This window comes from Terrapene carolina, unplaced genomic scaffold (assembly GCF_002925995.2).
Source record: "Terrapene carolina triunguis isolate 2854851 unplaced genomic scaffold, T_m_triunguis-2.0 Scaffold211, whole genome shotgun sequence".
Taxonomy (NCBI): Eukaryota; Metazoa; Chordata; order Testudines; family Emydidae; genus Terrapene; species Terrapene triunguis.
In genome coordinates this window covers 21,772,389-21,789,294 of record NW_020664562.1, presented here as the reverse complement: position 1 = coordinate 21,789,294, position 16,906 = coordinate 21,772,389, and the positions used below count along the sequence as shown (strand labels likewise).

Here is a 16,906-nt window from a genome sequence, read left to right as displayed (position 1 = left end):
GAGCAGCGAACCGCGGCCAGTGGGAGCCGCGATCGGCCGGACCTGCGGACGGGGCAGGTAAACAAACCGGCCCGGCCCGCCAGGGGCTTTCCCTACACGAGCGGCATCCCAAGTCTGGCAAACACTGCAATAAAAGGTACTACCTCACCCACGTTGCCTCTCTCAATACAATAACTTCCGTTTCGTTTAAGGATGTACACATCTTGTTGGTATTAAGGATTTTTTTATAGTTCTTATTATTACCTGGTGTGCTTTATGGCTCAGCTGAATCTTAAGGAGACATTTAAATGAAGTGGGTTGCAGCTTGAAGAATAGGGGGCAGCATGGAAAAAGTGGACCTTAATGGTGATCCCACATGAAGCTGTAAGCTGAGCTACAGCTCTCCTTCCACTGGTCACCTTATATTGATCATAACTCCATGTGTGAATGCTGTTAGTCTGGAATAAGACTGGCTTTATTTTGGCTTAGCTTAAACCCCTTGCAAAGCGACCTAAGCTAAAACAAAACAACAACAACAAAGGCACTCATATTGGAATAAGTGCATCCATGCTGGCAGTTATACCAGTATAACTATAGTGGTTTATATTCACGAATTAATTTATACCACTAAAACATTTCTGTGTAGAAAAGCCCTCAGTATTCCCTTCGCATTTATGTGAAGGAGAGCTACAGCTCAGGTTGTAGCGTTGTAAGCTATCACTATATTGACGTTTTCCTAAGGTTTTGCCAAGGACCCCCAGCAAACCAAGATAAGTGAGGACCTAGTATTCTTGATATTTCAAGTGTTTTGAAGAGGAACATTTAAAAAAAATAAAAAAAAAAAAAGTCTTGAAGCTGATAACACCTTATAAGCAAATATTAAAGGGGAAAAAGTAGTCCTCTTGTATTTTTGTTTTTTGCTTCACAGTTATCTTTTATGTATCAGAGACTTTATACACTGAGTAATTTCTAGCTGAGACATCATACAGATTTTTTAGGTGATAAATATAGTTCTAAAATGCCATTAAATTTTTTTATGAAATCTGGAACACTTTGTTACTTTGGTTTGTATATAAGCTTAAAGAATTATTTTTGTCTTGGGTAATTTCTACTCCAGACCATAAACAACTTGGAGCCGTGGTTCCAATTCCTTCTCCCTCTTCCCCTCCCCCCCATTGCAATGGATTGGCAGATGGCCCTACTCAGTCTCCTTACACCATGTTCTGATATGGTTGCAAGTACTCATTCTCTTTTCCTGTCAATTTGTTTTCTCACTTCCCATCTTCTGTTGTTTTTTCTTTTTCTCTTCTCTGTATTCCCCCCCACCTCATTCCTCTTTTTCTTCTACATACTTTTTGCTAACTTAACTTTTCCACCTTGCACCTTCCCTTCTCCCTCCCCCCCCCAAGGCTGTATGCTGCTGGGGTGAGTAGTGTCCATTTGTTACCCAAGGTTACTAAGTGCCATGGGAGCAGAGAAGAGTATATGTGAGCTCCTCCTGTAGCCTCTTATGTTAGGGGCCACAACAAGAACAAGGAGAGAGAAGGCAGGTGGCTTTCAGTGAGCCACCTTCCACTTTACCTGAAGATGAAGTTGACACAACAGTTGGTACTGCAGTTTTCCACAGTGATCCTTTCTTATACCCTGTTACCCCTGCCCTCCTGAACTAGTCAGGGCCACCCACCTGCCCTCCCCTTGGGAAAACACTGGTGCGTGTAGTAATTGCTTTCTCTCATAACTAACACATAGCATGTGGTGGTTTGCAGTGCTATCATTGGTCGCAGCAGAAAAGATTTCAAGAAATACTTATTCAACTTCATCGCTGCCATGCCTGCTGTAAGTGCTTTTTTTCCCTTGCCATCTTTGTTAAAAGTGATTTAAAATATAAATTCAGAAATCATGAAGAGATTCCAAATGAATTTCTCAGAACTTTTAGAAGTCAACTGTTTTTAAAATGGGTGGTTTGATTTCACTTTCTGGCCGTAAGAAGTAGGGAAATATTTGAGTGCAGATTTCACTATTGGCTGCCTATTGATTCAGCAGAATTGACTTACTCTTTTAGACTGCTAGGTTTGTCTGTTAGCACTGATGAGTAATTTAAAATCCCTGTTGCCAATTGACTACAGTAAGCTGTCAAGGCTTGCAATGAGGTAACTACTTAGTTAGTTTTGTTTTTCAAGCAGATTCAAAATAAAGGTAAGATTTTTCACATTAACCATCTTTCAAAACACATCCAGTGTTTTTAACATTCAGGTTTTTTTCTCAAGTGACTTACACCCTGTTCATATAGGAATGCTAAAACAAAGTGTTCTGGAAATAAACCCAGCACATTAAGGGGAATGATTATCAGGAATTAAAGAAAAATGCAACCAAATTTTAAAATAGGCCAGAAATATATAATAGGCCAGAAATGATATCATTTTAAAGGTGGGGCGTGGGGCTGAGATGGTAAATACATTCTAAAACTGATTATGAGAGTTAAATGTTTGGTTGTAACAGAGTTCTGAGCTAAATCTATTGACACAATAAGACCAGTTTTAACTTTTATCAGTACTATAGTATGTACTGTTAGTACTCATTTGATGATCCAAAGGTTTTTAAAATAGAAATAGAAATATTAGGCCATGATACCTGTAAATAATTATGCACTTGCTTGACTTTAAGTATGTGAATAGTGTCATTGACTTAAATGAGACTATTCTGATGTTTTAGACATTTGCAAGATCTGGGTCTTAGTTAATTTAAATCAATTTGTGTACAAAGTCTGACTAGGTAAAATTGTATTTTGTACTTTCACCAATTTAAGCAAGCAATTTGCATGATATATTTAATCCAGCTGTTTTGGGTTTGTTTGTATTAACTTGTATTACTATTATTTATTCCTAGATCTCCCTGGTAAATAACTTTTTGAAGTATGGGCTAAATGAACTTAAACTTTGTTTCCGAGTAAGACTCACCAAATACCTCTATGAGGAATATCTACAGTAAGTCATAACTTTTTTAATGCTTAAAATGTTAAAAGTGCAGTGTAATGTATCAACTGTAAAATAAATCCAAGTAAATATCAAATAAGAGATGGGATTGTTTGTGGATTTTATAAATGTTCTGAAGTGGCTTTCAGCTACTCATTTAATACTACTTGAATCATTGATTCATTTTAGGTAAAACGTAACAAGTTTTTCAATCATTGTTTTGTTGTTGATGTTTTAGGGCTTATACGTATTACAAAATGGGAAATCTGGACAACAGAATAGCTAATCCAGATCAACTGCTCACACAGGATGTGGAAAAATTCTGTAACAGTGTAGTGGACCTCTACTCAAACCTTAGTAAGGTGAGTTCCTTTAATAAAACTTTAATCTTTTATTAATAGTGGTCATTCGGAATCATTAAACACTGTGCAAACATTTACAAGAGTCAAGAAATACAAATAGCATTGAATAAATGTATGGGTGATAAATCTTGTCAGAGTTTAGGAAGATCACTTTCATTTATGAATTATTGTATAGTATTGAGTCCACTTTATATTTAGTGAGTTTATTTCAGAGTTATGTGAGGGGAAATTTTTTCCTTACGCAGTTGTCTTTTTCTTTATTTGTGATTTCCCCCCCCCCCCCTTCCATGCTCCTTCTACAAACAGTAATTTTTCCTTTGGTTTTCTTTTAATATTCACCATTTGAGAAGGTTGCGAGAGCACGGTCTTTTGTCAATTATTTAGTTTTCAAGGGAAAGAAAATTCTCATTCTTATTTGTCTTTTCTTTTTGATTTTAATATGTGAGCGGTTTGTGTTTCAGGGGTGGGGAAGGGTGGGATGAATAAGGAAATGCCCTCTTTACTTAATGGTTTCAGGTGTGTTTCCTAACTTTGGAGCTGGGAAGCAAAAGTGCCTATCCTGAAGGCAGTTTTGTAATTTAGTGGAGGAGTTTTTGTTGTCGAAGTGGCTAGAAGTTGGCTCTATGTGCAGAAGTAATTGGGTGGGTAAGTGAGCAGAGCTAGCAGGTTTAAAAATACTTATTAGGATGACTTTCTGTCCTTGAAATTACTCCTGCATGGAACTTTGGTCGGACAATGCTAGATTTGTTGTGAATATAAATCTAATGCTTCGCAATTTTATAAGAGTGGCATCTAGTCTGGCATGTTTCATTAGGACCTGGTTGGATAAAGCAAAAGACTTTCACAAAATCGAACATCAACAGAAAAATGTCTATGAAACAGATATTTTTCTTTAAAGGAACCAGTTTAGTTTTATAGAAGAATATTCCCTTGCAGTATTTCAGTCCAAATATTAGAAATTGACTATAGATTAAAGTGAAATATTCATGTATCTGGAGTCATACAATAGGTCAGCTGTCTCCAACCTTTTTACACCCAAGATCACTTTTTGAATTTAAGGGTAACCCAGGATCTGCCCCGCTCACTTCATCCCCCCTCTCTCTGTCACTTGCTCTTTCCTACCCTCATTCACTTTCACTGGGCTGGGGCAGGTGATTGGGGTTCGGGAAGGGGTGCAGGCTCTGGGCTGGGACCAAGGGGTTTGCAGTGAGGGAGGGTGCTCTGGGCTGAGCCTGGGGCAGGGGGTTGGGGTGCAAGCTCTGGGAGGGAGTTTGGGTGCAGGAGGGGGCTCTGGGCTTTGGCAGAGTGTTGGAGTGCAGGAGGAGATGTGGGGTGCTTGCTCTGGGGGGGTCAGGGCTGGGGCAGAGGGTTGGGGTGCAGGAGAGGGTTCAGGGTCTGGCTCCGGGAGGGAGCTCAGGGCTGAGGATTGGGGTGCAGCCTCCCGCCGGGCGGCACTTACCATGGGCAGCTCCCAGTTGGTGGTGCAGTGAGCCTAAGGCAGACTTCCTGCCTGCCTCGGCCCCACACCGCTCCCGGAAGTGGCCAGCACGCCCCTGCGCCCCCTAGGGCTCCGTGGCTCCGCGCACTGCCCCTCTCTGCAGGCACCACCCCCGCAGCTCCCATTGGCCACAGTTCCCCATTCCTGGACAATGGGAGCTGTGGGAATGGTGCTCGCAGGCAGGAGCAGCTTGCCGAGATCCCCCTGTCTCCCAATGAGGCCGCAGAGCCACGCTGGCCGCTTCTGGGAGTGGCTGGGGAAGGCAGGCCCTGCCATAGCGACAGCCCCCTTGCACCACAGGAGATTGCGGTCAACTGGGAGAGTCTCTAGGATCGATGGGTTGGTGACCACTGCAGTAAGCGTTCATTGCACTCTACTTGTTTATAGGCAAATACAAACACAGCCTTTGTCCAATGATATTTACTTGCTTGACCAAACTGAGTGAGATATACAAAGTAAACAAATGATGCTGAAAACATTTTGAAAATTGTTTCATGACTGGTATTGGTAACAAAACTAAAAAACTATTAGATATGTTTTCTTTTGTAAGAAAGAAGGAGAGTCACACAATTGATACATCTCTTCTTAAAATGTAGTTACCATGAAGTATGTTTCTATGGTTCCTGCTTTTAAGATACTGGTGTACTCCTCTATTTCTTTAAGTAAATACAGGTGGATAAGAGCATTCTGAGGGATACACAAATTACTGTAACCCTGTATGAGCAATTTTACATTGTATACATATTCAATCTCTGATGCAATATACAGCACTTTGAAAACAACATGCATTGGAATAAGAAATGCTTTTCCTGGTATGATCCTTCAGACTTCTGAGATTAGAAAAGCTATATAGCTTTCATTTAAGTGTTAAAGATGAATATTGATAAAATAAATTAGAACATTATTATGAGAAAACAGTGACTTTTTCCCAATAATGTTCTAATGTACATTGGAAGCCTGTTGGAAGTTAAATTTTTTAAGGTCTTGTTTTCACAACTCAGACACCTGTGGTCCATTTTAAAAAAAAGCTACCCATATCAGTTACAGCAACTTATAATATTTGTAATGTTTTAAATTGCCATAAGTTAGTATTATTTTTTTTTTTACATATTTTGATCAACAAATAACCCCTTTCAGTTTGGCTTCTATCTCCCATAACAGTTGTCTGACCACCATTAGGACACAACTCACAAGAGTGAAATCCTTCCGTCTGGTATATTATTGTGCCAGGGAGACCATTTTATGCTTGTTCAAGCAGTCAGCCAGGATTACTTCAGAGAGCACAAATGTGTTAGGCGATACACCTAGCTAGTATGCTGGGGATGTGAACTGCATCTCCAAAAGGGAGGGTTTTCAGGTTAAGGGCCAGTCTAGTATGTAGTAACTAGCATCCAAAGTTGCAGTTGAGTTGCTGCAGCTCAGAGAAGTGATAAATTGTATCAGCCAGTGTCATGACAATCTGGTGTCATCCTGCCCTTCAAAGTTGAATGTCCCTTGTGCCATATGCATGGCCAGCTGTATGTTGTCACTCCTCCTTCCAGTCCATCCCCACTGTGCATGATTGTTTTTAGAAAGGGTAGGATTTAGCCCTGTGTTGTTCAGTTTAACAAGCTTAAACAAAATTGGGAAGTATAATTTTTTTAATGTACTCTGCAGGCTGTTTGAAAATTAGTATTAAGCACATGTGATGGCATTTTCAATTGCTGAGCAAAATATATAGCCTAAATTATCAGGCTCTCTGGAATGTTGCTTTTTGTTCCAGCATTTTGTTTAATTATGGAATGTATATTTTTATAAATTTGTGTTAACTGTAGTATGTACCGGATTAATATGCTACAAAATCTGATTATTTGACGGATTATATCCATGTTTTCTTCTGTGTCTTCTAATACTAATTTTTTTCTGTTGCAGCCATTTTTGGATATAGTTTTGTATATCTTCAAGCTGACAAATGCAATAGGAGCTCAGGTAAAAAATCTGTTTTTAAAAAAAAGTTTACTATGCTTGAAATAAATAAATAAACCCTTCAGTGTCTTGGCTATTTTATCCATTTGGAGATTGATGAAAATCATACTCAGTTACTTTAAATATACTGTATTCTTTCAAAAAATGGGCATCTGTTTTCATACTAGTTATGAAGTGCTGTAAAAGCTCACTATTTTGAAGCAAACAAAATAAAAAAACTGATATGTGAGAATTTGGAGACTTTCAGGAGAACAGCTGACTTCTAGAAAGACCTGCAGGTTCTTAGTTTCCTTTCATCAGATGCACAAAAGGCTCATTTTGTGCAGTACCTTTTCTAGCTGGATTATGCTTTGTACCACGGTTGTTTACACTCTGCAAAAACATATTTCCTATCTCTAGAAAACCTACTACACCAAAGGGGAGCTGTTTGTTGCACAGATTTGGGACAGAAGACAGAAATGTGTGAAGCAACATCTTAGACTTAATATAAAATTTAAAAGAATCAGTACAAGCTCTTTTTAAATTATTTGCTTTATCTTCTCAGGGGAAAGAAGTCCTCATACAGACCAGTTGTTTTCTGTCTAATTCTCGCTTCATTACTATTTGCTAATCTTACTTCTGTTCTTGAGTTGTAGAAAGATAAAAGAAATTATACTTTATAGTGGGAGCCTAATTTTCTTTCAAAGAGTACTCCTTCAGCACATATCACACTTTCTTTTCCCCTGGATAAATGTTGCTTACTGATTTCCCATAATTTCACATTGAAGACCGCACCAGAGAATTCATAGTAGGGTTTCTGTCTATGTGCCTCAAGAGGGAGGAATGTATAGGGTTATCTTAAAAATTACAGGTGACCTGCATAATTATTAAACTTCAGAATTGTAGAACATGTGATAGTCTCCAGTTTCTAGTAAGAGAGTTTCTTCTCAGTTACATCTGAGATAGCACATTTATTTCTCTGTATTTGGAATAGCAAATGATATCATCTTGGATTCCACTATGCAACTGTTTTCAATGTTGCCTTGTTAACAGGGAATGCTGTGCACTTTTGCTATAGGAAGGAAATGAAAGTTTTTTCTTTGTTTAGGGTAACTGTTTTAGTGGTGCTAAAGTTGTAGTAAACCTAAAAATAAAAATCTGTCAAAATAGTAAAATTAGTAAGTATTTTCCAATCCTGTTACTGGTCTAAAAGCCAAATCTTACAAACTTTATACATTAACAAAAATGTTCAGTTTCCAGCAGCAAGTAACCAGTGTGTGCATTGTCAGGTTTGAAGTAAGGGTAAGCAAGCTAGTTAAGTGGCAAATCTTTTGACTAATCGTGGCAAAACTGTAGCCAGTGTTACAATAAAATTTATTTTCAAATAAACCAAATTAATTCTTGCTGTTTTCAGATGGTTACATAATTTAGTAAGTCTGTGTTAATGCAACATTAACTATAAAGCAACTACAAGAAAAGAAATTTGATTTTAAAATAAAAAAACCTAAAACTTCCATGTATGTGGTATGGCACTCTGAAAGTTTAACATGTTACATAAGCACCTATTAAAATGTCTGGGTTCTAGCTTTGAATTGAAATCAGATTTTAATCCTTCATCACTGTGATGGCATGAGTTATACTATTTTTTCAAAGATTTTGAAGTTGTAAAATTATTGCTAAAAGAAATGCTTATCCTTTTTGGCTGAGTGAAGCAAGGTCCAACACTTGATGGCATTTATTTGCAATGCCATAACTTTGGAATGCTGTGTCGATCAATTTCAAAATTTCAGGGAATGTTCTAGAAATCTATGGCACAAATTGGAATAGGTGCAAATTGGAATATTATTCCTTGATATTCAGGAATATTAGGCTCCCAGACTAATCTCTCTGCCACCTGTGGCTGCTACCTACATACATCAGAGTAGCAGCAGCTTAACTTGCTGTGTGGGAACAGTGTGTGAAGTCTGGATTGCACCAGAAATAAGAGACCTTTACAGGGAAGGATTATAGGGTGGGAATCAGAGATCTGAGGATGGGTGGGGGAATAACTGGCGGGGGGTGGGGGGAGGATGTGCGAGCAGGGAGATGGAATGGGGATCCAGTGTGGACAGGGGCAAGAATGTGAGGGTAGGGGGGAAGCAGCAGGGACTGGAGGGATAGAGCAGTGGTGGTGGAGGGGGAGGAAGCAGCGACTCAAAGAGGAGTGGGGTGCTGGTGGTAGTGGGGGAAGCTGGTACCTGGAGGGCATAGGGTGATCATAGGGGGAAGTGCTCCCCCTAACACACGGTGTGTGTGTGGGGCATAGAAGCAGGGATCTGGAGAGGGGAAAGTAGGGAGGAAGGGGGGGGGAGGAAATGAGCACCAGGAATGGGGGCGGGGGAGACACAGAGCCCCTGCCATGGAGGAAGAGTGGGAGACAGTGGTATAGTGGGTAAGGGGACAGGAGTTCCTGAAATAGAGGGGCCGGGGAGGGTGGCACACAGGGAGCTTGGTGGCAGGAGGAATAGAAGGATGCAAGGAGCCTCTAGTGGGTCCAGTGTGCTTGACCTACAGAAATTACAAGTGTGCAGCCCCTTAGTTCTAGAGTTTTTATAGTCTTGTCTTTTTTTCTTTAATATTCACAGGGTCCAGCTACCATGATGGCCTACTTGATAGTTTCAGGCTTTTTCCTTACGCGTCTAAGGAGGCCCATTGGCAAGATGACAATTGCTGAACAAAAATATGAAGGGGAGTACAGATTTGTCAATTCACGGCTCATTACAAACAGGTATGGATTTATTTGTTGACTAACTGTAAATGAAATCTTTGTAGTATTTCAAGGTACTTATTCAAGTAAATTCTAAAACTTAATGAATTAATTTTGAGGAAAATGTTTATATTTCTATGTGGACTAATTATTTAATAACTCCCATATCCATTATTTACTCATTTTAAAAGGCAAACTGTAGTTGAGATACTATAAACCTGTGTCCTAAAGTTGTCTTGTGGTAATATTATGAACTTATCTTTGGTGAGAAGGTAATTAAAATAATGTCTTTTTTTAGAGCTTTGTTTTTATAGCTAACTTTTTCAGGCTGGTCGCTCTGCAAGGATTGTCTATATTAAAAATTAAATGAATTGTCTCTTTTTTTTTTTAGTGAAGAAATTGCTTTTTATAATGGGAATTTAAGGGAAAAACAGACGATTCACAAAACCTTTCATAAACTGGTAAGAGCATAAAATACTTGATTATAGCTTAAATGCTAAATTTTCACTTAACCAAATTCTAAGGAATATTGTTATGGTGGTTCATAATGCTGAATTTGTGCTAGTCTTTTTGTTTTTGCCTCAATCCTTCCTTCAGTTCAAAACTGTATTATGAGGGGGAGAAATCTTGCTGCAAACAGTCTGGCACACATGCACCAAATTGATCGTAGCTTCTTAAGGTATGTCTACACAGGGGTAAAAAAACGGGCTACGGGGCTAAATATTGCTGTGTAGACATTCGGGCTTAGGCTGGAGCCCGAGTTCTGGGACCCTGCAAGGGTGGAGGCTACCACCGAAAAGCTCGAACATGCACACAGTGATTTTTCAACCCCAGAGCCCAAATCATCTGACCCAGGCCAGCTGTTGGTTTTGAATTCCTGTGTAGACGTACGCTTAGAAATTTAACTCTAAATTTCCTGGATTTCTAATGAGTTTTGTTAAACTCTGAACTTCTTAAAAGGTGGTGGTGTTGCTCATCCTTCAATTTCAAAGATAACCATTACATCACTGATTGATTTAGTTTCTGTGAACACATGAGTGATTGATCAGGCCTATTTGAGCTTTGAACAGTCTGTGGCACACTGAACAAGAGATGCCGCTATGGGTTACTTGATTAACAACGGACATACCGCTGTTGTGAAATTTACACTGCTGGTGCTTCTGCTCTGCCTCAGTAGTTCTCCTCTGCTTATAGGCTGTAGCTCCAGTATGCACGACAGTTTGCCAGGTAGAACAATCCATTAGCAAGATCTTCCCATAACTCTGGGTCAGTGTTGAAACACCTCAAGGATAACTAGAGAGAGTCTTTGAAACATTTCTTCTGGCCTTCCTGAGAGTGCTTTCTCCCCTTTAGCTCACCATAAAAGATCATCTTTGGCAGTCACTCATCTGACATTCTGGTGACTTGGCCTGCCCATCTTACCTGTGATTTCATCAACAGAGTATGGATGCTTGGAATGTCTGCCCACATGTGAACCTCAGTATCTGGAACCTTTTCTTGCTATCTTATCCTCATTTGTTTCCTCACACAACCCACGCGAAAGTGATTCAGCTTCATAGCATGGTGTCTATACACCATCCAGGTTTCTCATGCATACATCAAAGTTGTTGGCAACACAATGGCTTTGTAGACCTTCAGTTTTGTTTGTTGACTAATGCCTCTGCACTCCCACACATTTGTATGTAGTCTGCCAAAGGTGACACTTGCTTTGGCAATTCTGGTATTGGTTTCATCATTGATGGAAACTGCACGTGACCGTGTACAGCTGAGGTAGGTGAACTTGTCGACTGCCTGGAGGATTTGACCATTCACTGTGATAATAGGCTCTACGTAATGCTTTCATGGTGCAGGCTGGTACATCACTTCTGTCTTCCTGATATTGATTGTTACACCAAAATTGTCACAAGCTGAAGAGAAATAGTCCATACCCTGCTGCATGTCAGACTCAGATTTGGCATTCAGGGAACAATCATCAGCAAACAGAAGGTCATGAACAGTCACTTCCTGTACACTGGTCTTTGCTTGTAGTCTCCTCAGATTGAAAAGCTTGCCATCAGTCCGGTATCTGATGCCAATCCCGGTGTCACAGTCATGAAAGGCATCTGTAAGCATGGCAGAAAACAGTCAATTGCCTCCTCACTAATAGATGATTGTTGATTGAGGATATTGTTAAAATGTTCTGCACACCTTTTCAGTATCTTTTCTTTGACAATGAGCAGTGTGGTGCCATCGGCACTCGGAGAGGTTCCTGATGACCTCGGCCCATAGATTGTCCTCAGAGTATCATAGAAGTTCTTCATATCATTTGTGTCTGCATAGGATTAAATCTCATCTGCCTTGTTACTCAGCCATGAGTTTTACATTTCTCTAAATTTGCATTGTACAGTCCTCTTGATGTTTTTAATCCCAGTGTAGACGTACCCTTAGAAATTTAACTCTAAATTTCCTGGATTTCTAATGTTTTAATAAACTCTAAACTTCTTGAAAGGTAGTGTTCATTGAAACTACTGATATGTGCCAGCACTTTAGTGGGGGTTTTGTGTGTGTGTGTGGAATTTGCTACTTAAATTAGTTTTAGCACACAGTATGTAAATTTGCAAGAGTGCTACTGGCCAAGTGAGTGATAATCTCACTAGTGAGACAAGGTGGGTGAGGTAATATTTTTTTATTGGACCAACTTTTGTTGGTGAGAAAGAGACAAACTTTAAAGCAACACAGAGCTCTTCAGGTCCTGTAAAAGATATTACCCCACCCACTTTGTCTCTCTAATATCCTGGGACTGACATAGTTACAATTACACTGCAATCTCACTAGTGTCATACAGAAGATGGCAGATTTTGGAGCAGTCTTGAGGAATGTGCTATTTGGACCCTAATGAAAAGATGACATGTACTAACCTCTGTAGTAGCCCCTGTTAGTTAATTGAGTGACTGCAATGCCAGTCTTGAGAGAGAGCATGCATCTCCTATTCCATAAAGAATTATGGGTGGTGATCCTATTCCTTTGCTGAATACAAGTGGGAAATATGAAGGAAGAAATGAAAGCTATGGACTTTAATTGGCCATACAGAAATGCATGAGGGGCCCACACACTGGCAAAAGTATATAATTTAATTGTTTCCCTAAAATTCTTGATTAGGCCCTCACCTCTCATCTTGATTACTGTGACACACACACACACACCTTTGGACTTTTTTGACACCCATCTTACCTGACTTGGGTCCATTCAAAAAACTGCCACTACGACTCTTTCTAGCCTATCGTTCTGACTGTGGGAACAACCCCCCAGTCTTTGAATCCATTCACTAATTTTCTTTCCCATAACACCAAAATTCAGAATTCATGTCCTCACCTTGAAGGTTTTTCAACTCTTGTTCCATTACCTATCCACTTTTGTTTTTTGCTGCCTTCGCCATCTTCGTTCTGCCAGTGACATGAGATTTTAATATCTCTGTTCACTTCTCCTGTAAACATCTCCACACTTTTTTCCATACTTCCTTGTAAGTGGTACATCCTCCTTGAATTAGTCTGTGAAACTATTAGCCTTTTCATCGAATGCCTCCTCCAGATCCACTTCTGTTGTGACACCTCCAAAAAGGTGAACCAGTTATAGCTAGATGTTTTAGCAGTTAGGATTAGCTGATTTTATTTAATATTTTTTTCATTTCCTGATTATTTGAAACTATAGCTAACCTATCTAACAATGACCTTTATTTCACTACCCAGGTCCTTTCTTTCCATCACTTGCAAACTTTCCTCTCATTTACTGTTCAGTTGTTTGTGTGTTCTTTTAGATTACATTGTAAGCACTTGCTGGTAGGGACTTTGTCTATCTGGATTTGCTCAGTGCCTAACACAATTAGGTCACAATCTTCATTGGGGCCTTCGTGATTTACTGCAAAATAAATGCTTTTTTTAGAATTAAATTTGCTTCTCTATTGTAATTGCAGGGTGCATGGCAAATATTTGTGTATGCTACATTTTTTCACATTTTTTTCCCCAGGTGGAACATTTGCATAATTTCATCTTGTTTCGGTTTTCTATGGGATTCATAGATACTATTATTGCCAAATGTAAGTGTTTTCCCAATGCTATTGGACTGCTATTTATAGTACAAGTAGTGTTACAAATATTTTAATGTGTTCATTTTATGTTCTGATTTAACTTTTCTTGCTAGAAAACATTTACTTTTAAATATTGCAGACCTAGCTACTGTGGTTGGTTACCTGGTCGTTAGTCGTCCGTTTCTGAACCTAGCTCATCCTCGTCATCAAAAGAGTACCCATTCAGAACTCCTAGAGGTAAGTAATGTAGAACAGAAATAAGTAAAATATAGTAATTGCTTGAATTCTGTTAGTTCACATAAGTAAACATAGTTGTATTTTGCTATTTAAGGATTACTACCAAAGCGGAAGAATGTTGTTGAGAATGTCTCAAGCTCTGGGCAGAATAGTCCTGGCAGGCCGTGAAATGACCAGATTGGCTGGGTAAGATTGATCACTGGTATTCAGAGCTGCTTAACACTATTTTATTTTCGATATATGTAGTTCCTATCCTCCATAGCTGTTATTTATAAATGGACTGTAGATTAAAACAAAACAAATGGGGGGAGGGATAGCTCAGTGGTTTGAGCATTGGCCTGCCAAACCCAGGGTTGTGAGTTCAATCCTTGAGGGGGCCGCCTAGGGATCTGGGGCAAAATCAGTACTTGGTCCTGCTAGTGAAGGCAGGGGGCTGGACTCGATGACCTTTCAAGGTCCCTTCCAGTTCTAGGAGATATCCTATCTCCATTAATTTAAAAATGTGCACTCATTTTGCACAGTGCAGCAAAAATATAGACATTAATATTAATAACTGTGAGAATATTAGGGAAAATTAATGTTTTCAATTACATTGGTAATTTCTGAGCCTATTAGTAGTTGCAGATGTTTTGAATGTGAGATCAGCAGTGATGGGCAATATGGAAGTAAACCATTTTCCATCTTAATGTAACGTTGTTGGGGAATATTTTAATATGAAAGTTTTACCTTAAAGTGTTTCTAAAGTGTTAAAAATTTCACCATTTTAAGGGCCAGTTTCCTAAACTGCAGAGGTTAGGAGATTAATTTGTTGGAATTAGGAAGCTTTTAATGCCGTTCTGGAGCAAAATTGATTATATTTCAGAGTTTTGCAGTATCCAGTGCTTGAGGTAACCAGCCCAAGACATACAACAAAAAATAAACACACATGTTTTGAAACAGCTTGCATTCAGAAAGTACTGTATCCCAGTCACACTGCAAAAATGTGATTCCAGTTCTTCCTTATTATGATTTTAATTTTGACAATTTAGGGTACTTATTAAAAGTTTATTTTTCTGCGTAACAATAAAATCCTTAAAATATTTCTGAAGATTAATTCTTAATGCATCCTTATTTTAGCTTCACAGCTCGAATTACAGAATTAATGCAAGTACTAAAGGACTTGAACAGGGGCAGATATCAGCGTACTATGATATTGCAACATGAAAAAGGTAATTATGACGGAAGTTTAATGCACAATACTCACACCTTGGCAGACATAAATCTAGTCTCTAATACTTGTTTCTTTTTTTTAAATTTAAGATGGAGATAGAACCCAAACGATTCCCTTGATACCTGGGAGTGGAGAAATTATCAACACTGATAATCTTATCAAGTATGTATAGAAAGTGTAATGTGTAGAAAATGTAAACCTGCTTTTTAGTCTTGCCTTATATCACTATTTTTAATACAGTTTGTTATATATAACGATACTTTATATCCACTTCCTTCTGTACAATGTCTTCAGAATTTCTTCTCAATCCTCACTGCATAAGGCGTTCTACAACCTTAGTACTCTCTACTGTGGACTACTGATACTACCTGTTCTCCAGAATCAATCTCCCTTCTGACCTGGCCTGCTGTCTCCTGGAACATGACTACCCAGATCATTATATTTCCCATTATTTAGACCCCATCTCTTACTAGAATTTCTGCATTGGCTTTCCAACATTCTCCATATACATTTTGAGGCACTTGACAGCTATGGCTTGCCTATATAGTTGTCCTTGTCTTTTTTTACAACCCTTTTAGCGACTTTTACAACCCTTTTAGACTTCTACAACCCTTTTAGCCAAGACTTGCTATATATGCCAGGAAGAAGCTTTCAGTTAATGTTTGTCAAGATACCTCCTACTCTTCTTTAAATTAAATTAATTTTTTTTTTTTTAAATCCAAGAAACAGTCCAGTTCTGGCCACGTGCAACTCTATACCTTCATAGCACCTGCTTGTGTTCTAGTATCCTGTTCTTCCACAGAGTTGACCAGGTGGTAAAGAACTATACATAATACTGGTAGTAATGTGTCAATTTTACCCATAGGTTTGATCATGTTCCATTAGCAACGCCTAATGGAGACATTTTGATTCGAGACCTTAATTTTGAGGTAAGTTCTACGATATAAATCTTCATGTAACACTTCAAAAATGAAGGTGACTATTTCCCACAAACGTATTCTGTGTTATGAACAATCAAGAATAAGAACAAAAGATGCGTGTAGGATAGGGATACTGTCAGTGTGGTGGTCATATTTTTTTTAAATTAACTATGATAATAACATTGGGCTATTAAAATGGATTTTTTTTCAAAATTTTATTTCCTTTTCACAGTTAATGCTTGTTTATATGTATACCACTTTTTAACATTTTGCTTGGCAATGGCATTAAAACTTAAAAACTATTTCACTTTGGGCTCTCCTGCACTAGCACGATGCTGTGGTACTACACACTCACAAAACTTGTCTTGAAGTGTCTGTGTGTATTTCAACTTACAGTTTTAGGAAACCAGCAATTTTATCTATCTTTGGGAATTTATATGTGACTTGTTCAAATATCAGTGCTACACCACTGTATATGACACAAAAAGTATAAAAATGATGAATACATACAGTAATTTTTTGAAAAAATCTACATGAGTAGAAAGGAATAAATGCTTGTAAATCTATTGTAAATAAATGTTTTCATTATATTTAAAAACTTCCCCCTCTTTTCTACTCAAACACGCATTTTGGATCTAAACTAGTTGAAAGTATTCCACTTATGTAACTATGAGTAGAAATTACTGATCTTTTCCTTATCATAGCATTTCTGCATCTACAAATATATAGCAGAAGTTTACACACAATAGCATAAATAATTTAACCTAAGATGTAAACAAATGAAAAAACAATTTATGGAGTAGTAGAGGGAGAAAGAATATGAAAAGAAAGTGTTACTGGATATTAGTCTGCCTAATTAAAATGTTAACAGACATTATCAGTGAAGTGTTCTTTATGATAAAAACCTGTTTGTGCCAACAATTAACTTACACTCTGTTATTTCATCTGGTGTAAGATTGATTGTGTCAGCTCAGA

The 16,906-nt window shown here is 38.5% G+C and overlaps 1 protein-coding gene across 1 annotated transcript in view; it reads left to right on the top strand.

Annotated features, from left to right (window-relative positions):
- Positions 1-16,906, top strand: part of LOC112119088 (ATP-binding cassette sub-family D member 3) — a 65,042-nt gene that overhangs the window by 35,932 nt on the left and 12,204 nt on the right. The window contains exons 2-13 of the mRNA XM_026655766.1: positions 1,746-1,815; positions 2,866-2,963; positions 3,190-3,313; positions 6,723-6,779; positions 9,380-9,522; positions 9,893-9,962; positions 13,504-13,573; positions 13,704-13,801; positions 13,896-13,987; positions 14,918-15,009; positions 15,101-15,173; positions 15,877-15,940. Of these exons, the coding sequence (XP_026511551.1) occupies positions 1,746-1,815; positions 2,866-2,963; positions 3,190-3,313; positions 6,723-6,779; positions 9,380-9,522; positions 9,893-9,962; positions 13,504-13,573; positions 13,704-13,801; positions 13,896-13,987; positions 14,918-15,009; positions 15,101-15,173; positions 15,877-15,940 (1,051 nt within the window). The remainder of the gene's footprint in view (positions 1-1,745; positions 1,816-2,865; positions 2,964-3,189; positions 3,314-6,722; positions 6,780-9,379; positions 9,523-9,892; positions 9,963-13,503; positions 13,574-13,703; positions 13,802-13,895; positions 13,988-14,917; positions 15,010-15,100; positions 15,174-15,876; positions 15,941-16,906) is intronic.